This window comes from Perca flavescens, chromosome 16 (genome assembly GCF_004354835.1).
Source record: "Perca flavescens isolate YP-PL-M2 chromosome 16, PFLA_1.0, whole genome shotgun sequence".
NCBI classification, from domain to species: domain Eukaryota; kingdom Metazoa; phylum Chordata; class Actinopteri; order Perciformes; family Percidae; genus Perca; species Perca flavescens.
In genome coordinates this window covers 11,453,338-11,478,082 of record NC_041346.1, presented here as the reverse complement: position 1 = coordinate 11,478,082, position 24,745 = coordinate 11,453,338, and the positions used below count along the sequence as shown (strand labels likewise).

Genomic DNA, 24,745 nt, shown 5'->3' with positions numbered 1-24,745 from the left:
AGGTTGTTACCTTTGGGAGTCAGCGGTTGTCCTGTATGTTAACAGGGTCTAAAACAGCCAACCTTGTTTTTAATTACCTTGCAAAAATGTTCACAGGTTTCTCTATCCTGTAATGACAACGCTGTGTTTTGTACGGAAGAGGATTTTTGCCAATGTCAAAAATATATTTAAATTCTAAGTTTTATGTCCGAATTTGGAGTTTAATCTCACAATTCTGACTTTTCACTTACAACTCAAATACACTTTTTAACATGTGGCCCTAATCCTCTTCCCTAGTTTTGCTGTGTGCAAGTGTGAAGACAATACAGTTGATTTAAAGGACTGGAAAAGCATTAAACCTATGAGCTATGTTGAAAAAAATCCAAATGTGAATTTAATCTCTCCTTTTTTGCAATCAAAAAGTGCCTTTTTTTAGCATCAAGTGTGCTTGAATGAAGTTTCTCAAAACACTTGCCCGATGAAAACCAATTCACGACAGTGACAAACTTAAGGCGATTAAATGTCAGCTATGATTGATTACCTTGCTAATGCGATTCTCCACAAGTTGATTGAAGCCGTAATGAAATGACTTAAAACAAACATCTCTCTGGAAGGAAGAAAAACTAAGTCTAAATCTAAAACACCCTAGTATGCTTCGGAAAAAGGTCAGCAGTGATGTAGACTGCAGTATATGCGAGCTGTACTTAAGCTAAAACGTGCAAAAGCACCAGTGCGGTCTTTTTTACGATCAATGTGCTGCCAAGTTCAACATTTTCACAGTGACATTAACATCCATTAGAAGAAAAAAAGCTTTGAGTTCAAGTCAGACTCAGTTTTTAGGTGTCAAGGTTTGACCTGGAAAACCGTTCCAGATGGTGAACTTTACCCTTTGCTCCCAAAATAAAAAAACAGGATCTTCTGGTCCCGTGCACTCTGCTGCGGTCATACCTCCCTGTCTAAGGGCTCTGGGACTCTTCTGGATCCTCTGCGATGGTGCGGTAGAGCTGTGGCTCATTCTGAGCCAGAGGAGAGTCCGTTTGTGTAAACAGCGGCGGTCGACTCCTCAGTTTCAGCAGGAACCTCCGGGATGTCACCAGATCACCGTAGCCCTGGGCGTGGGAGAAGGCGTAGCCGGACCGGCGGGTGCTGATACGCCTGGCGGGTGGACGACGAGGTGCAGGAGCTGGCAGTGCCTCCTTCCGCACCTTCTGTCTCACCTAGAGGGGAGGGAGGGACAAGTCTTTACACTTCTTAATATGGGACGGTTCATTGCTATTAATTCAAAAAGCTTTGTCAGGGTCCACCTACCTCTATAATGTTTAACTGATATCTTTATAATGATAACACAACGCACAAACTCCTTCCTTATCCATATTGTGACCTTAGAGGCTCTATATCCAAATATCAAAATTGAAGGATTGAAAATTGAAGAAAAAAAACCCCCTTGTTTTAACATTTTAACTTTAAACTACCATGCTAGACAGCTGGCTTGCTAATTTGAATTACACAGTTGCTGCCACTTTCTTTGTTAGCAACTCAAGCTACTGTGACTTCCTTAAAGATGACACCAATAAAGGCCAACATTTTAAAATGTAGGAACCTGACATAAACTAGCTGCTGAATGGATTTAGTAATCTGATGCTAACTCTACGACAATGCTAACTGGGGTTGTGTCTGTTTATAGCTTGTGTACAGCATAATAACTCCCTTCTGTATAATTGGTCAATTCTGTTAATTGTGTGTATTAAAACAAAGTAAGACTGTCTACTTTCACAAAAGGAAAGCATCACTTTCTGTAAAGCTTCTGTAGAGCCTTAGATAGAACCTTATAATTCCAAGATCACAATATTTCAAACATGATTTAGTTTCAGTAATCTATACTAAACTAAGCAAATGTGACCGCGAGAGATATCTGTTGTCAAAAACTGCAGGTTGATCAATCCATGATAGTCATCGTTCGGTTTTGCTTTTGCTGCCTTAATCATATATCCCTTCAATATATTCAACATCATAAGGCCAAATTGTAACATGAAGGTAAGACTTGCAATAGTCTGTGTCATGTGATATCTCACCTTGTCGTTGATGGTGGGCCGAAGCTGAATGAAAAGGAAGCGGGAAGCCACCACAGGCAGGATACAGAGGAGGGAAGTCAGGAATATGGTGAGCCACACATTAGGCTGGTTCAGAGAGTTTCTTGCGGTGCCTGGAGTTGGCCAGAAGCATCAGACCAGCAGTCAGAATCACATAGTAAAAAGGTTTGTAAAATTGTATATGCAGACTTGGCGCGCAGCAGGATTACTGCCAACCCAATTCTAGCCCATTTTCTCATGATTGTTGGCCTGATATAAAACACATCAACCTCTACATATAGAGGGCTATGTCTGTTTTTGGAAGACTACAATTTGAAGATGTGGGCAGCAACAACCTGCCTCTATAAAGGAGTTGAATCTACTCACCGATGAAGGGAAAAGAGGAGGTGAAGATGAGAAACATGCCGTTGCTGTACATGGTTAATGTGATGGCAAAGTAAGCGGCCAGGCTGCCCCATACAAAAAACTGGTTCACGGCTGTCCAGTAATAGGTGTCCAGACATAGCTGAAAATGTAAAAAAATATATTTTTTTAATTCTGGTGTCCAGACATACAGTAGCTTAAAATGTTTTTTTTATTCTGGTGCACATATTCATTCACATTGTGTGTTTTAAGGGTGGGTGATATGAATAAAATCTATCACGTAATTTCTGTGATAGCATATACAGTTATGCTAATAAGTTTACACACCCATGCTAAAGGTGACTAAAAAGAGAAATAAAAAAACATGTTTTGGAAATTGATCTTAATGCCTTGATTAAAAAGATGAGGAAAAATCCAACCTTTAAGGACACCAGTTTTCTTTGTGAATGAATAATATATATTGTAAATAAATAAATGTTCTTCCTTAAAATACAGGGGGCATAATGGTAAAGGTATGGTAAAGGTATAGTAAAGGGTATGTGATGATGTGGGGCTATTTTAATTCCAAAGGCCAGGGGAACTTTATCAGGATGCATAGTATCCTGGATCCATGAAATAACTGGCCTTTAAAAATAAAAATCTGCCTGCCTCTATGGTAATTTAACATAGGGGTGTATATACTTATGCCCCCTGTATTTTAAGGAAGAACATTTATTTATTGACGATGCATTATTCATTCACAAAGAAAAATGGTGTCCTTAAAGGTTGGATTTTTCAAATTTCTTTTTTAAATTAAGGCATTAAGATCAATTTCCAAAAGATGTTTTTTTATTCCTGTTTTTAGTCAACTTTAGCATGGGTGTGTAAACGTATGAGCACAACTGTATATCAATTTGATAAATACAGTTATAGATTCAAACAAAAACCAATTAGAATGTAATTTTAATACCGTAGAAAATCAAGACACTTCCATCACATTGATAAAATAATAAATAAATCCTGTAACCTTAGCGTGCTGTGTTTCCTCACCTGTATGTTCATCACAATCAGCAGACAGGTCTGTGCCAGTAAAGCAAAGGACTGATAGTCGGCTAAGTCTTTGCCGTCATCTCGGACTGTGTCGTGCATGGCGGCCCACGGGATGAAGAAGAGGATGAGGGAGCTGTAGCAGCTGTGCATCATACAGAGCACAAAGGCTTTCTTACTGAAGTACTGGTTCAGCTGGCCCGGAGTGTAGAGCTGAGGATACTGGAAACTCCAGCGGTCATTCACATCCTACACAAACACAGGATTAGAGAAAGAGTACTGATAAATTATATGATATTAAACAAAAGTTACTGAGGTATTTATAAATAATTTTATAATAATTTCCCCCTTAGTGCATACCTGGTCAAAGATGCTCATGCCGAGGACAGGAAGAGCTGTGTAAACCATGTTGTACAAGGTGATAAACCATTCGTCGTACACAGTCTATGAACAAGAACAGCAAAGCATACATTTAACACATTTATAACTGATGATTTGAACGCAGAAAGAGACATATTCGGACAGTGCTGTAAGCTGTATTCTCAGGCCAAAGTATTACTAAAGTTTAGTATGTGTTCTGCAACTGTAAAATGTAACTTATTTAGAGCTTTGTCATGTGCATATGCATTATTCTTTTCTAAAAGTTACTCATGAGCTTCACTTGATTCCCTCATGTTTCACTCTGCATGTAACCCATTAAAGGAACACGCCGACTTATTGGGAATTTAGCTTATTCACCGTAAACCCCAGAGTAAGACAAGTCTATACACACCCTTCTCATCTCCCTGCGTGCTGTAACGCTGCCTGACGGCTCCAGCATTAGCTTAGCCCAGCACAGATCCTGCAGGTAACTGGTTCCAAATAGCCTACTGCTCCCAATTGTGACAAAAGTGACAAAATAATGCCAACATGTTCCTATTTACATGTTGTGATTTGTAGAGTCACAGCGTGTACAAAAAACAACATAACATGAGACACAGCCATCTTCTAACAGTAAAAAAAACGGGAACTATATTCTCTGACAGGCTTGCTGCGAGCATATCACTCCACCCAAGTACTATATTCTTCCGCCTGAGAATATAGTTCCCGGTTTGTTTACAGTTAGAAGACGGCTGTGTCTCATGTTACGTTGTTTTCTGTACACGCCAGACTTATAAATCACAACATGTAAATAGGAACATGTTGGCGTTATTTTGTCACTTATTCGGAGCAGTAGGATTGCTGGAACCATTCACCTGCATGTTCTGTGCTGGGCTGATGCCGCTGGAGCCGTCAGACAGCCTTACAGCACGCACGGAGATGAGAAGGGTATGTATCGACTTGTCTAACTCTGGGGGTTACGGTGAATAAGCTAAATTCCCAATAAGTCGGCGGGTTCCTTTAAATTATGTTACATAATTCCTCACCTGTGCAGAGAAGCCGCAGAAGAAGGCGTACCAGAAATGCACAAAGGTGAAGGTGAAGTTCTTGTAAAAGAAATATTGGAGGAACTTGCACATGCGTAGGTAGGACCAGCGGCCGTGCACCAGCAGGAGGCGCTGAAGGTAACGGAACTGGGCGAAGGAGTAGTCGCTGGAGAGAACTGCCTGCATGCCCTCCTGACCGCTGATACCTACACCGATATGAGCAGCTGAAGGTGAAAGAAAGTGAAACACAATAAGTAACAGTAAGTATTTTCTAACTGTTTGGTTTAACTGCTAAAGCTCTGTACATTCTTGTAATGAGTGTCTTGAGTTGAACGAACTCACCCTTGATCATGCTGACATCGTTGGCCCCATCCCCAATGGCCAGAGTGACAGCCTGCTTGTACTTCTTGACCAGCTGAACCACCTGGGCCTTCTGCAGCGGGGTGACCCTGCAGCAAATCACTGTCTGACACATGCATGCTGTCCTTAGCAGCTCCAGCTGCAGGTTCTTCTCCAGTGCAAAGGCCTGAGGGTCAAAGGGAGGGAGGGGTTAGAGGAGGTCATGAGTCAAGTCCTCTCCGCACTATTAGGAATGTAGTCAATCCTAGTGAAGAAATAATTAAAAGGTCCAATATGTAATATATTTACTGTAATAAATCCAAAAATGGCCCCAATGCGTCATCAGCTATTAAGGAAACATGTTAAGTTGAAATACTATCTTTTCTGACAACAACGCTAGTGGCAGTATTTTCTCCTTTTGAAATTTCCGTTCCGTGACGGAATTTCTGTTTGTGTTTTGGCCTGCGTGTTGTTATCAACTGCCCAGTTTGTCAGCCAGGCCGGGTTGCCAGATATCCCTGTAAAAACCTTAAACCCAGCGTGCTACAGCTGGAACGTTAGCACAGCCATGAAAGCGGCAAATAAACAAACGGGATCAACGGAGATAGATTGCAGCCGACCTAAAAAAACTGCATGTTTCTAACAGTTGTGTGACCAGAGACGTAACAAACCCCGGGTAAATATTGGAGATGTATTTGAAAGATGGAGACAGCTTGGAGCCCAAAAGGATGCCAAGTTTGCTTATTTCCTCCTGAACAGGTAAGCATTAGCTTCAGGCTAATTTATCACAGCTACTAGCGACGGGCATTTTATGTCAATTCAACATTTGTGTAGCTACTCACATTGAATTATATAGCTAGAGTACCCGAGTTGGTTACTCACAAAAACAATTGAGACACAGCGAGTAAAGTGATCCCCACTGGTCCTGGCTAGTTCTGGCTAACGCCGCCATGCTAACCCTGCTAACTGCTAACGTTACCGGAGGACCAGGCAAGCAGCCCATGGCTGTTTATAACGTGTAGGCTGTTCAGCAGCTGTAGCCAACAGCCGTAGCCAACAACGGTGAGTTTTTTAAAGCCAAAAGAGGGGGGCTGTAAATCGGGAAGAGAGGACCGTGAGTTTGCAGTGTGTTTAGCGATTGTTGCCGTAATTCTAAACCAATAAAGTGTGTATTTCAGTTGTGTGGAAAAGGACGGCAAGGTAGTGATTTAGCGGTTCCTATCGTAATTTTAAGCCGAAAAAAAGACAGAGCCTTTTTACAGAGCTCCGCGTGAGCACAGGCTTTTATGACTGTCAATATAGCCAGCATCTAACGTTAGCTACTCCGCTGTGCTGTGAAGTAATGTCTGGCTATGTGAGACAAGACTCTAGCAACATTGTTGTGGATGCTGCGGTCTCAGCCTGGCAACCTCCATGAACTTGGGAGTCTGGGGAGGAGTGGGCGGAGGAGACGACTCTCTCCAGTATTTTGAATTTGTACTCCAGTAACTATTTCAAACACTAGCTGTCAGTATTACATATTGCACCTTTAATGCTTCATTTAAAATTAGTTTTTGTTGTCATATAAGTAGTCACATTTAAATATATTGACTGTAAAAACACTAGAATCAGCCTGTAAAATATCAGGTATGTTTTGATGGTACAGTGTGGTGACTTTTTAGATTCACTTTTTGGGCCCAGGCAGGCAGTGGTGGAATGTAAGTACAATTACTCAAGTACTGTACTTAAGTACAAATCTGGGGTACAAATTGAGTCTTTTAATTTTATGCCATTTTCTACTTCTACTCCACTACATCTCAGAGGGAAATATTGTACTTTTTACTCCACTACATGAATCTGACAGTTATACTGTTTAACTTACTAGTTACTTTACAAATTAAGATTTTTGCACAAAAAACACATGTAGTTTATAAAATACAAGGTTTTATTATGAATTAAACTACCCAACAACATATAGTCCCACAAATACAGCTGAAACAATTAGCCGGACAATGCAGGACTTTTACTTGTAACAGAGTATTTTTACAGTGTGGTAATAGTACTTTTACTTCAGTAAAGGCTCTGAATACTTCTTCCACCACTGCAGGCAGGCAACTTTATATATATATATATATATATATATATATATATATATATATATATATATATATATATATATATATATATATATATAAAAAACAGAACATCCAGCATTTTTTTTTTTAAATCAACAATATATGGGTACATATTGTATACAAAAGGTTACAGCATTTAAAATAGAAATGTGCCAGAAAAGGCCTTCTTACCAGACTGTGTCCATTTATAACTAGGCCATAATCTCCATCCACCTTCTCATCCTGCACTGTCTCGGTCTTCTGAAGCCAAAACAGGCCTGCGCGAGCCTTTTTCACAGATGGCTCCTCTGCGGCTTCTGGACACATTTTCCTTCTAGCATTCCTAAAAACAGGAATATGGTTGGCCGCGTTAATAAAACGCTTTGACATTTCTTTTTTAACTGTATTTTCTTTCCAATATAATGTGTCTGGGATAGAATGAAATGCAAACGCTTTGCATAGCAGTCACTATACAAAAAAAAAAAATAAAGCATCAAATGCATGCAAATTCCCCTGCTGTGGGACTGATTAAGGATTATTTTAGGATTATTTTATATCAGATTGTGTCGAATACATTATCGGCATTTTTTTGTTGTAGTTATTTTAAGTATGTTGATTTTGGAAAATCACCTACTAAATAATAGAAGATATTATATGTGTTGTAGTTAGATTATGTATGTAGTTTCTGACGGACTTACTGTAGCTCCTCTTTGACCCCTTCAGTCGTATTGGCCGCCACAACAAAAATCTCCTTCATCTCCTCCCTCAGCATGTTGCAGGAATAGCCGATGTTCTCCGCAGTCTCTGTTTCAAAACAATATTTACAACTACTGTGATTCAAATTAATCTGTGAAAAATGCCAAAACATTCACTCTTTGCCTCGCTGAGTTCATTTACAGCTAAGCTAGGATGTTTAGATGGGTCATGTGAACCCTTGGAGATTTGGTACCCAGGGTTCCCGACGCATTGAGATTAGCAGTGCGAAAATATGAGGATATATTACCACGTTATATTGCTGCATTACTTCACCCATACTCTATGGGAACATACAGTATGTGACACTTACCCTGTTTATCCCCAGTCAACACCCAGATTTTGATGTCAGCTTTAGCCAGTTGCTCGATGGTCTGTGGCACGCCGTCCTGCAGCTTGTCTTCCACAGCTGTCGCTCCCAACAGCTAAAAACCACAGAGTGGCAATGTGATTTTTCAATACTGTATGTTTAAAGCTTTAGTGCGTAACTTTTTGATATTAATGAACGTCCGTTACATTCAAGCCATTGCCAAATGAGTTGCTACAAAGCTAATTAAGACTATCAGCTCCACACAACTCTCTCTGGATTTCTCAGTACGGCTATGTTCACAAGATTGTGACTTTGCCACGCAGAAGGTCGATTAACGATAATGACCTCTTCTGAAGAGTCCATCATGTTTTTTTTTTCAATCCTCCATTTTTAGCAATATGTCAAGATGTGGACTAACCAGCAAGTCTTTCTCTATCTCTTCATAAAGTTCATCAAGTCTCTCCTCTCGGCCCTCCATGGCGGTGCTGGCCTCGTGGTGGCGCTGTCTCCACTTATCCATGTAGCTCTCATCCAAGGGCTTGTAGGCCAGGGCCAGTGTACGGAGGCCGTCGCCTGCATACTCCTATTTTAGTTAGACGGTTCAGAGCAAAATAAATCTTGATACTTTCCCAAAGTGCATTCGTTTTATATCGACACACACAGATCACAAAAATCCAAGCGCATCACTCACGTTGAGGTGTCCGATGGTGGCTTCCTTCAGTTTGTTACAGGATGGGTGCAGTCTCTCAAAGATGATGGTGTCTGCTCCTTTGCAGTATAGAGTCAACTTGCCTTCGGGGTTACGCACTGGAAATAATGGTGGAAGTCGCTTAGCGAGCACAGAGTCATGAGGTTTGATACATAAACCTGTTGCTAACCTAGAAATCTAGGTTAACGGAGCCTCCTTGAAGGCACCAACAGTGATTTTTCAAAATGGTCATTTTTTCACCATAAGTTTGTAGCTGGGGTCAAAATCATACAGGCAACAAATTGTAAAGTGTGAAAGATTAAATATCTTAATTCTCAAATATGACTTACTGCATTGAATTTTGGCGACATGCAAAACCTAGAAAAAAAAAAAAACATTGTGCCCCTACTTTCTCTTACCTATGACTGACATTCTCTTGCGCACATTATTGAAGTCGAGAACAGCCAGAAGTTCATAGGTGACTGTTCTGCCCATCTCCATGGCTGTGATGGTCTCTGGTGTACGTGAGCGGAACACAAACCCAAAGTTTCTGGCTGCGGTCACCAGAGCGCCCTCATCAGGAGACTGAGCCTGATAGTAGAGCTCCCCTGCCAGTAGATAAAGATGCCCAGAGAGGAAAGGAAGAAAATTTAAATGGGTGCATTGCTGTCTGCCACCAAAGTCTTTCAAGTTTTTCAAATCTGACATACTGTACGTATAGTGGCTTTAAAGTGCTCATATTCTGCTTTTCCCCTTTCCTTTATCGTGTTATGTATCTTTTTGTTCAAGTTATAGGTTTACAAAGTGAAAAAGCCCAAAGTCCACCCCAAAGGGAGTTACCATCTCCAACAGAAAACACTGTTCACAAATTGCTCCAAACAGATCTATTCCAGCCTTTACTTCCGTGGCAAAAGTGCGTCACTTTGTAACACACGTTATAATGCTCGCCTAGATGCTAGCGTGGCACGCCCACATACTCTGCAACTGACTGACGTAGCTACTGCGCATTTGCGACTCCCAACAAAGATGTAACAGAAGTGTGATGCCTCACTCTGTATCTAAAACAGAGAGCTCAACACACATGGTGAAAAGAGGAGCTGCAGCAATGTGCAGTACAACAAAAAGATGGTGTTTTTTGAAAATTAAACCACATAAACCTATTCTGGTACAACCTCTAAATACAATTTATGAACCTGAAATTGAGAATAATATGAGCACTTTAATACTTTTTGAAAATACAATTACCTGGAGTTGCTAAATGATCTATATGAAGAGTAAAAAAAAGAAAGAATCTGTATAATTCAGGACTGAGCTCTGTTAGGATTTCACATAGCGATGCACTATCACCTACCACAGACAGAACACAAGCAATGTACTGTAGTTCTTCTGTTTTAAACCTTTGCAGCCACCTGCTTTGTAGTAACAATGCTTTCCATCAGAGGGTGCTCACCCTCTTTCTTTTCCTCAGGCATGACGGTGTGGCACAGAGCCAGCAAGCGGAAGAAGGCCTGAGCCTCCGGGTTTCCCTCCCTCACCGTCTCCAACAGACTGTGGTCGTGAAAGGTGAACTTTGGATCAGCCAGCTGGTTCCAGGAGAAGTCCACTCTCGCTGTCTTCTGCAGAGAGATAAAAAGGCAGACAAGAAAAAAAACAAAAAAAACGAGTTGGACTAATACATACTTTACACCAAATAAAAATAAAATACAATTGTGTATCAGTCTTCTCCTCTCACCTCTGTTATTTCCACCCTTTGACCAGAAAAGTCAAACAGCTCCCCTGAATAACAGAGAAATACACTCCAAAAATAAATCATTCAGCCCCATGCTAGTGTGTCCTATCAACTCTGTAGTTTGTTTAGAAGCATATCATCTCACCGTAAGCTTTCCCGTTGATGGAGCACCTGTTGAACGTCATGATGTTCTGTGTCAGGGTGCCGGTCTTGTCGCTGAAGATGTACTTGATCTGGCCCAGCTCCTCATTGAGCGTGGTGGTCCTCGCCTGGGCGGGAGTGTCATTCTTGGGGTAATACATCTTCCTGTCCCAGTCGATGAAGAAGCTGTTCCCCAGACGGATGATCTCCACGCTGACACCGACACACATAAGGGATACGCGTGAGACATGCACGAACGCATGAAGAAAGAAGAACAACTCTTGACTCTGAAGTCATGATATTTCTGATTTTGTTATCTTTCTCTGCTGGAACGTACCTGACGTAGAGAGAAATGGGCACCAACGTGTTGAGGACGATGACGTAGGACCAGAAGGAGAGGAAGGATGAGAGGGCGGCGTTAACCCCTTGTTCAAGAGGGAGGAAGACTGTGAACACTGAGCCCTCCCTCACCTCCCAGATTCCATTGCCGATGGCCAGAACGGCGCACATAGACGCCAGTAAACCAAAGATCTGACAGATTCAAGATATCACACATCTTGATATTAAAAAAAATATATATATATATATATATATATATATATATATATATATATATCACATCAATGGTATCAATCGGTTGAAAAGCAATCTGCATTTCAAAAATGAAAGCTTTTATGAAGGTACTGCATGTGCAAGCTCAAGGGGCATTACGTAATCAGTGACATTTATTGACTTGTACTGTATCAGGAACAATTAGAAAGAGAAACCACACTGATAAGTACTCCCCCAGTAGTGTTATTAATAGATTTTTTTAACTATTAACTTTATGTTAACTATAGCCAATGCTAAAGTGTAATTTTCAAACAGAGACACGTGAAGAATTTTTACATAATGCTTCCAAATGTTTGAGGATTCATACGTGTGTGTTTGACATACTTAGCTATGAATTTAAAGTAACAAATTACAAATTTTCTGGCTAAAAATTTTTACATGTGAGCTCATGTATATTTGTGTGACAAACAGCAAGCATTGACATGCAACTCACACACAACACCAGGACATTCATCAGGTGATCGATGCTCGTCCGTTTGAATGTTGTCTTCCCACTGTTCTGCATCAGCTTGGTGTCAGGACCTGGAAAGATTCAATCTCGTGTTAAAGATACACTGACAACCATGTAGATGTAGTGGCACGTTTTCAGCATTTGCAGAGACCGTTTGGAAGGGAAAATCCGCCTTGGATACTAATCTGTAATCAATATGTAATGTTCAGTCTATTCTTGTAGTTTGTAGTATTGTGATTTACTTTTCTGAGTACACTTTTTTTTTCTCATCCTTGTTTATTTCAGTCAGTGACTTCCTAATAGCTGCACATAGACTTGGAAATGCAAGCCTGAGCAGTAGGAGTTAGATTTTTAAGTGGCATGTGGCAGCCGGAAGTGGCATGTCCTGGCATGTGCCACTTTCCTAAAGCCAAGTGACGTGTTATCGCGAGGCTACGTGTTATTGCGAGGCTACGTCACATGCGGGTTGGGTTCAGGAAAAGAGGAAACGGTTGGGATTAGGAAAAGAAGAACAGGGTTGGGTTGGGTTTAGGATAAGAACAAACGTGGAAAGGAAACATCACTAGCGGGACACAAAGTCACACGCGGGACACGATCCCCGCTCTCCTGGGTGAAAGTCCTGTGTTTCACCCATCCTCCACCCCAATCAACCTCCCCATGCGGATTTTCACGCTTTCATACTACTCGCTACGGCGTCAATTCACACGCAATCACAAGTAATGGAAGTCAATGGAAGCCAAACAGCGTTGATAAACACGCTAAAAAACGAGTATGCGTCTTGATAACACGGCAATAATGACATACGAATTGGCGTGTCGTACATACGCCACTTCATGACATCAGTCTGATATGGTACGTAATATTGGCATACGGAAGTACTGGAAATACATGCCACTGGCACGTGTCACATAACACTTAAAAAGCTAACTCCCTCTCAGCCTGAGGCAGCATCTCTTTCTTTAAACGTTCCTCTCTTTTTGAAAAGTTTGCTATCAAACTGTGATACATTAGCGTTAGCTACACTCAAAAAACTCTCTCTTTCTGTTTCATTGGCCTTGTTTAGGTTCACTATTTTTTGCCTTCACTCGGTTGAATAGGCTGGTGAATTTGGTACTTAATTTAACTAACCAGTAATTTCTTATCAGATAAAAGTTCAAGGTCCAACGTTAGCATATAAAATGCTAACTGAATGCAGGTTGGCCATTTGCCAAAGTGGTAACAATTAGCTAACATTGGTACGTTATTCTTCTATGGCCAAAGATAGCAGCTTGGAGCTAAAGTAGAGTTAATGATTCTACTTACCATTACTTGCCGTTATCTTTGCAAATTGAATTAATTATTATTCACTGCAGTATTTTTACAGATGTTATTTATTATTTTGTTTTTGTCGGACTTGTTTTCAGTAAAATATATGATTTTTTTCCCCACTGCGTATGTGTGTAGCATTAGCGACCTCTGCTGGGCCCCTGCAGACTTGAGCGGTGCACGCCAAAGTTAGCTGTTCCCTTGCGTTTTTTTTAACACACCACATTTTAAAGGTCCCATGGCTTGAAAATGTCACTTTATGAGGTTTTTTAACATTAATATGCGTTCCCCCAGCCTGCCTATGGTCCCCCAGTGGCTTGAAATGGCAATAGGTGTAAACCGAGCCCTGGGTATCCTGCTCTGCCTCTGAAAATGAAAGCTCAGATGGGCCGATCTGGAATCTTCTCCTTATGAGGTCATAAGGAGCAAGGTTACCTCCCCTTTCTCTGGTTTGCCCGCCCAGAGAATTTGGCCCACCCATGAGAGAGAGACCTCATGGCTTTCAAACGAGCAAAGTGGCAGTTGGTCAAGGCCACACCCCCACCCTCCACCTTGCCCCTCCCACTCTCCTCCTCAATAGCTACAGACACAGAAATGGCACATACTAAGGAAAGCTCATTGTGGGACTGGCTCTAGTGGTTGTAATTCTGCACCAAGGCTGAATTTCGGGAAAGAGACTTCAGATACAGTATTAGGGGACCACTAAGGTCTATATAAAAGAGACTTCAGATACACTATTAGGGGACCACTAAGGTCTATATAAAAGCATCCAAAGAGCACCATGTCATGGGACCTTTAAGCTGTCGTTATGCTGTTACCAGAATATCCGGTTGGAGCAACTGTTTACCTCCGAAGATAACCACACCAAAGCACCACTCCGTGTTCCTCAGAGTACATCCTCTGAGCAGCACCTTATCGTTGTCCAAAGAGTAGGTTTGTCCGTCCAGGGTCAGGGTTCCTTTGAACTTGTCGAGACGGTTGTTGGGAGGCTCACATCGCACTTCACCTGAGAGAGAGATGAAGGTTAACGTTAGTGTCAGAGTTATAAACTACAACACCTGTATTCAAATGTGAAAATCAATGTAGTGATGAAGACAAACAGCATACTTGCTTCTCAATTATATTTTTGTACTCAAAGATGATGACTACTGTCATAGTGTTAGCTAGGCTTAGGCCTTTCTGAAAAGACTGCTTAGACAAAGGTAATAGTACCACTTCATAGGCTATATGGTGTGCACAAAAGTCCTTATTTGCTGTAACTATTTGTTTAAAAATAGTTATCTAACATATTTTATGATGTTTTTAAGCCATAATGAAGCCATTCTTTATGGAAAGTGGTTATTTGTCTTCACCCTTTTTTTTGTTTAAAGATAATTTTTGGGGCTTTTCCGCCTTTAATTTGACAGGACTGCTGATTCTTACCTCTAGCTTAAATAACGTTACAAATCTAACACAAAAAGTAACAAATTCCAATTTGCTAACTTTTATTTTCTATGAAAATAAGCAGGCTACACACCAGAGAAATCCCAATATTTGGACTGAAAATCCACTGTAGATATTTTTCCCCCTCAGTAAAATAAAAAAAAAAAAAAAAAAAAAAAAAAAAGGCATACTGCAATTCTAAAAATCTGGGTGTCTCTTTCGTTGTTTCTTTCAGCTTCTCACCTTTGAAGCCAGCCAGTGCATCGATGCTGTCTCCCATATCTCCAGTTACAGTCAGGGCCTGTTTCACCTTCAGATTGGTTTCACTGGGGGAGACCAAGAGGACATGAGAAGGATGTGACTGGAGGGAAATCCAAGACAGTGTGAGACATCAGCGCGCACACACACACACACACACACACACACACACACACACACACACACACACACACACACACACACACACACACACACACACTTGTGGCACTATCTTTGTGGGGACCCGTCATTGACATAATGCATTCCCTAGCCCCTTGCCCTAACCTTAACCATCACAAGTAAATGCCTAACCTTAACCCTTACCCTCATTGTAACCATAACCTAATTCTAACCCTGATCCTAAAACCAAGTCGTAACCCTCAAACAGCCCTTAAAACTTGTGGGGTCCAGCATTTTTTGACCCCACAAAGCTGTCGGGACCCCACAAGTATACTGGTCTCTTGGTTTGTGGACCCCACGAATATAGTTAAACAAAGCCCCCTCCTTACCCATCTAATTCAGCCGTTTCTACGTAGACCAGGTTGAGAGGCTCACTGCTGGTTAGCAACAGAAGGTCCGCCTAAAAATAAAAGCATTAAATACAGTAAGGACAACTGAAAGCATAGAAGACGATATGATGAGATACACTTTACTATCACTTGTTGGAACATTGACTCAGCTTGGCTGTGGTTAGCACTGAAAGCATCAAAGTGTATAGAACAGCAACATGCTATGAAATGCCATAATGCACACAGTTAACATTCGCGGGCAAACACAAATTTGTCTTTATTCTGACATCTCCATACTTACTGTGACAAACTGATTATTCTCCAGTTTGATTATGTCTCCAACCTGAACATTCAACCATTTCTCATTTCTCAGTCTGCCAGAAAAATGTAAACATAAAGCACACCATGAAAAATCACACACTACTACACAGAAGAGCTCAACAATGCTTTACAGCTGTACACATGTATGATGTAGAAGTGCATGGTGTGAAGTTTGCATCTTAAATGACTCACTCTCCATCGATGAGGACCTTCACCATGCGGTTATTCACCTGCTTGTCGCTTTTGTGCCTGTTCTACTCCGATGCCACAGGATAAAAGAGAAAAACAGTGCACGCATTTGCGATTAAATTCCACGTTTGAATTCACTTCCTTATTTCCGGTCTTTCTGAAATCTTCCTTTAGTTATTTAACAAAGCGCTGTGTTTTCAAGTTAGTCGGCATGGATTGTTATGAGTTCAGCTTACTATGTCGTCGCTGGCGTCTTTGACTGCTGTTATAGACAGCACCAAAATCAGAGGGACGGCCGTGGTGAACCAGGAGAGAGAGGAGATTTGTGGGATTACCTGTAAACGGGACACACACACACACACACACACACACACACAGCATAAATACTCAAGACCCTGCTATATTTGTAAAAAAATGTAAACGTGCAAAAAGTAAGACACAGTCCATGTACAGTCCATGTGTACATGCATCACAGCACTAGAGGAGGTACAGCTAAACAAAGAAAACTGTCTACCTGAAGGGCCATGAGGAAGAGGAAGTAGGCATTGGCGAGCCTCCGGAACTGCTCAAAGAGGTTAAGAGGCAGGAAGGTGAAAAGGTTGTATTTGGAGGTCTTGATGGCGTTGTCCTGAGTAGAGAAAAGTGACACAGGAATGTGACAAAAGCAGATGTCAGCTCCAGCGCCGTGTACTCTATTATGATACAAAATCACTTGAGAAAAGTCTGTTTTTGTAAAGACAGCACTAGGGCTGCACAATTAATGGCAATTCTGTCCAAATCGCAACATGGACTAGTGCAATATACAAATTGCAAGGGGGGAGCAATATTTGTTAAAGGCAAAATATGTGTCTAAGCATTCTGAATGAAGTATTGTGGGGCTGCAGAGACATACTGGGCCTATAAATCCTATCCTACAGACTGAAGGAAAACATCTTTGTTTGGTACAGATTCTTACGTACAGAAAATCACACTGCATGACAATAGTACATTTTTATTTGTGTTTCAATGAAAATGAGAATGATGATCCAAAAAATGGATCATTCCCTGCAATATCGTGAATCATATTGCAATCAGTCAAAAATAATCGCAATTTGACATTTTCCTCATATCGTGCAGCCCTAGACAGCCCACGCCTGTTTGAAACGGACTGTTTCTATACTTACAGCATAGTGGTAGGAGAGGTTGAAAGGTCTGTCGTTAGCTCGAAAAAGTCTCTCCTCCTCTGTGAAAAAGTAAAAGAATCCAAGCAAGAGAGGGATGAGGAGGTTGCAGCAGCGATGGGAGAAATGTGTGGCTTTATTTTTGTACAAGTACAACATGCAGTATGTAAAAGTATTAGTGCCATTTGTCCCCTGACTCTGTATGTTAAAAACGTGATGCAAGAACAAGCAAAAGTGGCATACAGTAATATTTAATATAGCATTAGTTCTCACCTTTCTTTTGCTCTTTCCCACCCAACCGGCCAAAGTATGATGCTACCGATCCCATCTTTAGCTCAGTTCTTCCATATTTCACACCTAGAGAAAAATCATGTGTCTACTAATCACAGAGTGACGAATATTTAGTGAAGCAAAGAGCCATTTCTTTGTAGTTGGACCAAACAGAGGTAACAACAGAAAGGAGAAACTGTGACAAAAGTGAGAGGGGAACCAGTTTACTTGGTCATGGACTATGGTCATGGTTAAAAAAAAAAAAAACTTTCTGTAATAGTTTCTGTAATGGTTTGCTCATACAAGAACGTAGAGATTTAAGGTATATTTCTATAAACATTTTAAGCTAATAGGACTTTTAATTGAGAGAACATGTCAGAAGTCATTCTTTGAGGTAATATCAGGCAACATCCTTTAGACTTTATCTGTGCTGCACAGCTGTAAAGACATCTAGCCGCTCCCTTCTCAACCCTTTGTACCACGGGGCAATCTATTGAAGATCATTCATAACCACAAAGATTAAGAAAGCGATATGACCATGACCATTTAACTTGCTCAGAATCAGGCAAGAATAAAAAGACTTTTTAAATCCACGACAAAGCAGAAAATCTAGTTTTTGCAGATAATTTCTAAAATGGGACCGGAAGAGAATGAGTGAATCCGTAACAGTTAAAATACTCCGTGGCTGATCCTTGCCCTGAATGTATAGCTAAAAAAAACACCACCACCACCAACCAGTTCCATGTATTCTTCTTCAAAATAAGTTAAAAGAAGTGAATATCCTCCACGTAAAAGAAAAATAATAAATCATCTTTGAGATGATTGAGACATATTTACCCTGCTTTGTATTGTTCCGGAAACCAAAGCCAGCACCAAACAATGGGGCCAATGGTTTGGTTGGGCATGTTTTCCACTCACTTTGTTGTCGTTTTACTCGCACACTAACACAACTGGGAAATCAAACGAAGTTATTGTGAATCGGAAGCGAATGAAGCCAGTAAGTTCGGAGTTTGATTAATCAACGTACTGTGTGAGGCCCTTTTTGAACATCTCCCGCAAAAGTTCCGTACACCCAGCATTTCCCCATACGTCTGCAAACAAATGAAAATAGGCCACATACCTTAAACAAAAGAAAATGTGATTTCCTGTGCAAGTCCTGCACGCACATAGATACAGGAACAGGGCCCAGGAACAGGGCCCAAAGGAAAAACGACAAATTCCAATTCTCTTTTTGCTTCCACCTCAGATGAAGTAAATCCAGGCCCTCGTCTGTGCTCTGTTGGGACGTCCCAGGCACCAGCAGAGTTTGACCGGGGGCCTCCAGCAGGATGAAAGACACAGCGGATGGACGACAGGTGAAGTGGCGCGGCGGCGAAAGAGGCGCTTAACAGTAGAGGTTTCAGGTTCATGCAGGAAGAGCTGGGATCCACCCCCCCCCTCCCCCTGTGCGCCTAACAGCTCAGGGCTTGAGCAAACACTGCAGCGATCTTTGGACCTGGATGTTGAGACGAGGTAGGAGCGGAGGGGCTGTAAAACAACCGTACAGGTGAATGGGCCAGGTATGTCAACACACCCTGCGCTGGGCGCGCATGCTCAGACCACGGCCTGCTCTCATTTCTCATCTCATCTCGTGTCACATTTTTTAAATGAAAGAAAAAAAAGAAAAGCCGCGCATTGGTTGTCATTCTTGAAGGAAAAACACTTTTGAATGACTTACTTAAAATGACATCTCCAAATATTGGGTCCTCATGACTGATATGCACATCCAGGTGCTTTCAGAAATGGAATTTAATACCTGGGCTCGAACACAAAGGAACGCTGTGTCGTCCGGGGGACCTCAACACGAACCTGCTTGCTAAATTAGTTATTGTGTGTGTGTGTGTGTGCCTGCAAGAACACATACTGTAAATGCCGTAAAAAAAACAGATTTGTAGGGCTGTGCTCGATTAAAGAAATTCTTAGTCGACTAACACTCATTCAACTGCATCGACTAATCGATTGGTTGATTTAATCGACAGATCTGTAAATCTGAGTTTCTCCGCAAAGAGTCATGCAAAAGCACCACTTTAATTCTTGTTTTTAAAGAAATCTAAGTTGACTAAGACCAAAACGACCGATTAGTCGACTAATCAACTAAGAGAGAGCAGCCCTACAGATTTGATTACTGTGTTTTAAGAAAAAGAAACTCTGACTTCAACAAGAAACACTAAAGCATGTCAGGTCGGTCAATTTCAAGGCAGTGAAAAAAAAATAAATTCAAGAGCATTCGAGTCCCCCTTGTGCGCAGAGCTTAGCCTGTGGTAGGGGCCTGATGTTTATACTTGTGCGCTGGTGTGTGCGTCGAGCCGGCACGCGTGTGTGGGGGGAGTGGGCGACAGAGCGAGGGAGAAGTGAGAGTGGCGGCGATTAGCTTCGGAGCGAGTACCGACTCTAGAGTCATAGTGAGAGAAACAAAGTGTCTCCCCTGTTCTTTCTGACCACGGTGGGAAATCTTTAGTAGGAAAAGTTAATCCTCTCCTTAATTTCATGTTGTTTAAGGAGAAGGAGAACCAGGAAATGAGTCGGGGGGGAAATGCAACGCTACCAAGCCATAGCCTGTGCGTCGCTGCGACGATTCTAGGCACAACCATAAAATGGCCTTTACAGTGCACTTCCATTCAACTAGCTGAAATCAATTGCCTCATGAGTTGCATGACGGTAAAGAAATCAAATTGTATTGATAAGATGAACAAAAAAAAAATAAATTAAATAAATTCCGCAGTCCATGACACGTTGCACCGAGCAAAAAAGCAGGTAGACACATATGTATAGATACTTCTCATATACTTTATACAAAAGTCACTCATCGCAACGTTTACATGGTGACAACATTTCAGAGTTGTGACAATACAAAGAAAACACCACAGAAATGCAGTTACTGCGACTCATATACTGTACTTGTTAACTATTGCAGTGATTTAGTGATGGTGCAAGGGTTAACAACTTTAGAAAATACAGAAATAAAAAAAAAAAACATCAAAAATTTCAAACTTGTAACTTGGCACGGGGAGCATGTATAACAAAGAATGGCTATGAAACGTTTTAACGAGGGATGATGTACTGAAACAAAGTGGTTTCTACTGAGTGATCACTTTAAAAATGTGCACACATTGAGGTTCTTAGCAATATCTATCCTTCATTAATAGTAGCATTTTAATATTCTTTCATCATTTATGAACACTAATTCACTGGCACATATCTCATTGTATATTACGTCCGTCCATAAAACATAATTTGATTGACATCACTCCAAACGATTAAAGGAGGATTTAAGGGAAAATGTCTCCAAAGCATCATAAGGAACATAAACACAAAATATAAAAACGGACTGAAAAGAAAAGCCAGTCTAGATATAGTTACGTTTCCAATATCATCAAAGATGAAAAAGTACAAAATGATAAGGAACATCACTCGGGAAAACGTATTTGACATCGTTACGGGCAAATAAGTGGCCGGTCCTCATTGCTGAGAGCCAAAGGAAATACAAGGATACAAAAAAAATATATATTATAAAGATAAAGATAAATACACTGTTTTTTTCACCAAAAGTAAGGCCACACTCCTAGACAGAGCAGGAACATATATGTAAACCAAAAATCTACACTCCTTATCAACTGAGGAGTTTGTGTTTATGTTCAGATATCCATTTTTCTTTTTGGAAGAAAAAGTTGTTACTTGAAAAGTTCAACATGTAATATTTCTTAACTATAAAATTTAAATTCTAATAGACAGTTATCACTGTTTGTCAGTCAAGGGCACAGGTCGCCAACTACAGTATGGTATCCATTTCCAAACAAACACTACCATGTCACTTTATTCTGAGGGCGTTAAGTCATCTCGTCCAAACTGCAGTTTCCGCGGCAGCAACTCATTTGCGCTAACCGCTGTGCAAATCCTCGAACACACCGTTCTGGCAAACGCGTCTGTCCTCGGCAGTAAACGACATTTTAAATTCTTGGGCTTTGAAAAGCACAGACGACAATAAATATGTATAAAAAAATAAATAAAATGGCTGCACCCTCATGGTTACACTTAAGAGTGTTGTCGATGGAGCTTGTACTTAGAAATAAATATGGCCAAAAGCAGGGTTCACCTTTAACTGTTGGTCATCGTTTGGATTTAAAATCATTATTATTCTTGACTTTACCACTTTCATTATATACTGATCATATCGCTAGTATCGTTCCTAGGGAAACAGGAATGGGAATATAATAATATGGCAAGGCACACGTTTATAACTTATCAATCCTTTAAATTAAGGGGTACAATTAAGGGTTATTCGTTGAAGTACCTTCTCTTGTAACATTAGCTGTACAGGATCAACTTATGAAACAAGCACAATATTTCATCAGCTCCACTTCCCTCTTCTATTCAATAATTGACAGACAGAACTGGGACTGTATCCTAGCTACCAGCCATTCTTTCAAACGAAAAAAAAAACCCTTTATGAGATAAACCACACCGTCTTTTCACATTTACGAGTAAATCACAGTGGAGCTACAGAATTGGGGCCTTCAAAAGACAGTTTTTTTGTTACTTCACACATTCACAGTTTGCAGGGTGTAAGGCATCAAACACATAGCCACGGTTAGAGGGGTTTAGGTGGGGTTATTGCACGACAACACTGGGGAGGTGTGGGAACATGTTTGGCCCCTCCAGCGGGGCCTGGCATCCTCTGTTTCCCTGAGGCTGTGGCGTGCACATGGTGCCACTCCAGCTGATGAGGAAGGAAGGGTTTAAGAAAAGTTAACTGACAGATTAGTCGGTCACTGCCTGGCGGAAACAGCTGGCGAGTGCGTGGTTGGGGTGCTGTACAGTGGCTCGGTATATTCATGTGGGTGTTGGAGGAACACGGAAAGGGAGCGGTTGTCCAAAATACCCAGAGCGTGAACGTGACAGTGTGTCGGCGAGCTTGGCGAGGCGCCACCAAACAGTCAACTAGCAGCTAAGACACAGAAAGACGGAAAACGTGTATCCTGCCTTTTTGACGCCTGAGATCCCTCTCTTTGTCGCGGAATCCGGAGACCTTGCGTCCTTTCCATCGGTCTTCTCCGTCCGTCTCCAGCTCCCCTCATCTGCCCTCCTCGGCCGAACGAGTCTCCGATTTCAGCCTCACGAACTCCTTGGCCACGTCGTCGTTGGAGCGCTGCGAGAGGATCCGCATGGCGGTGAGGCCCTTGTCGTCCATGTGGATGCGTTGGCCGAGCGGGCACCAGCACGCGCAGGTGCTCTTCCCCGCGATGTCTTTTAACTGCATCACGGCCAGGCCGACCACGCTGTCCGCGCGGCCAAAGCAGTAGTCCTTGACGCAGACTTGCAGCTCGTAGCACTCAAAGCCATCCTGGTTCCCCAGGACACTGCGGAGAGAGAGAACGCAGAGGTTCCAGCATTCCAGTCATTGAACACAACAGTAGGTTGGTCAACATGGCAGCACTACATGAGAGTGACATGACACTGTCATGACACATGAACTTTAACCCTAACTTGTCATGACAAAAACCAAATGACAGTTACTAAAAGAAGCGTTATGTCACAAACGTTTAGGACTTGTTTATAATGTTTATGACACGTTCGTGACAGTGTCATGTCACTCTTATGTAGACACCTTCAAGTAAAGTGGAACCGAATTTTCTTTCAAAACAAACCTTAAACTTACTGTTACGGTTATTATTAACTGTTATTATTTTCATTATTGATTCATTGTTGAGTCTATAACAAACTTTTTCAGAGCCCACTGTCCAAAACCCAATATATGTTCAATACACTGTCATATGTGTCAAAGAAAAGTGTTTTGATTTGAGAAGCTGAAACCAGAGAATATTGGCCATTTTTGCTTGAAAAATGACTAAACGACTCCGTTGTCGAACTAGCCGATTCTTTGTTCTGTCGTTGCTGCTCTAGATATGAAATAAGAAATCCAAACTCTGAACCAGCAGCAAAACATTGCAGGTTAGCCAGGTTGGTGAACATTAACATTACTGATGTCACATTACATCATCTCGAGCACTGGAGGCCACATTTTTTCAAATATTTGACAAGGCACACAGACTGGGCTGTAAATCATGAAACCATACTGTACGTGTGTACTGTAATTCGACATGATATGAGGACGGTATAGCAGACGGCAACAAAAAAGTTCAGTCAATAAGCTGTCGCAGTACTTACAAACTGAAGGTCTCGTTGTACTTGGGAGACCAGCTGTTATTCTTGGATTTGGTCTGGAATTTGCGTTTCCTGTCGCTGAGGTTAGGCCCGATCATGGAGACCTCCACGAAGGGTCGGAACATGCCCGACGTCTGCCATTTTAAATCACTGGCTCCAATGACTAAATGTGCAAAAAAAAAAAAAACACACACGTTAAAACGCAGTTGGCAAGGGGAAGGGGGTGATGTAATCAGATGAAAAAAACAGTAACAAATACATATTTAGCATCAGACAGACCTTTGACGGTAACTTTCCGCTCCCCACTCCCAGGCTGAGTTTGCAGATCGACCTGGACAGACACCTCACCTATTGGCTTGTCCACGCTTGAACCTAGTTCAACACACACACCCAGACACATCGATGAGCTTACATTTGGTTCGTTAAAGGCACAGAAATAAAGTCGGACTCATAATGCAGGTTCAGTATGAGGCCTCCTGCACACTGCCTGCGTGGCGTGAGCGTGTCAGCTGCGTGGCATATCCGTTTTTACTTAACACGTTAGACCTTGCACACTGCCTGCGTGACATGTCCGAAAACGCGCGCATGCTAGAAATAGAACCGACGACTATTTTTCACGCGACACGCAAGTGTGTTGGAAGCGTTTCCAGGCAATATAGAGTAGGAAAAGATGTTTATATGTCATTTTGACACGGATACATATTAATAAATGACATTTTGATGTTTGAAAGTCTCTAGGTTTTGACATAAATGCAGATATAAATGTAATTAAAGAAATATTCTGTAGCCTATTTTGCCGTCAATACTGCCGACGTTGTCTTTGCTGTAATCAAATCAGTATATATTTATGTTTAACATGTTATTTCATTTTATCAATGGAAAACATACATGTGTACAGACAAGGCAGCAGCAGCGCCGCGTCAGACACGTTTCTGGTGTGCAAAGACGCCATGCAGCCGCCAAGCAACTGACGCACAGCAGAAACGCCACGCTCCTTAGTGGCACATTGTGACAAAGCCATAAATGTACAGAGAGAGAGAGAGCGAGAGAGAGAGAGAGAGAGAGAGAGAGAGAGAGGGGGATGGAGAGGAGGGCTGGCTGATGATTTCAGTGAAACCTACCCCTGCTGG

General features: G+C 41.5%; 2 protein-coding genes across 3 annotated transcripts in view; both read right to left on the bottom strand.

Moving 5' to 3' along the window:
* Positions 1-935: 935 nt before the first annotated feature.
* Positions 936-17,303, bottom strand: LOC114571307 (probable phospholipid-transporting ATPase IM). The gene is made up of 26 exons (XM_028602195.1): positions 17,148-17,303; positions 16,499-16,612; positions 16,221-16,319; positions 15,988-16,049; positions 15,776-15,848; positions 15,475-15,545; positions 14,951-15,033; positions 14,133-14,291; positions 11,963-12,051; positions 11,255-11,448; positions 10,922-11,130; positions 10,780-10,823; positions 10,498-10,663; positions 9,467-9,655; positions 9,051-9,166; positions 8,778-8,942; positions 8,363-8,474; positions 7,995-8,100; positions 7,489-7,639; positions 5,207-5,390; positions 4,865-5,088; positions 3,819-3,902; positions 3,462-3,707; positions 2,436-2,574; positions 2,052-2,182; positions 936-1,196 (listed from the first exon to the last, which is right to left on the bottom strand). The coding sequence occupies exons 1-26, from the start codon at positions 17,301-17,303 to the stop codon at positions 936-938; spliced, it is 3,627 nt and encodes a 1,208-aa protein (XP_028457996.1).
* Positions 17,304-20,245: 2,942 nt separating this feature from the next.
* Positions 20,246-24,745, bottom strand: part of unc13bb (unc-13 homolog Bb (C. elegans)) — a 92,533-nt gene continuing 88,033 nt past the window's right edge. For both annotated transcript variants that reach the window (XM_028602021.1, XM_028602022.1), the window contains 3 exons: positions 23,895-23,987; positions 23,619-23,778; positions 20,246-22,810 (listed from right to left, as the gene is read on the bottom strand). In XM_028602021.1, coding sequence (XP_028457822.1) covers positions 22,525-22,810; positions 23,619-23,778; positions 23,895-23,987 — 539 coding nt within the window. In that variant the 3' untranslated portion in view covers positions 20,246-22,524. The remainder of the gene's footprint in view (positions 22,811-23,618; positions 23,779-23,894; positions 23,988-24,745) is intronic.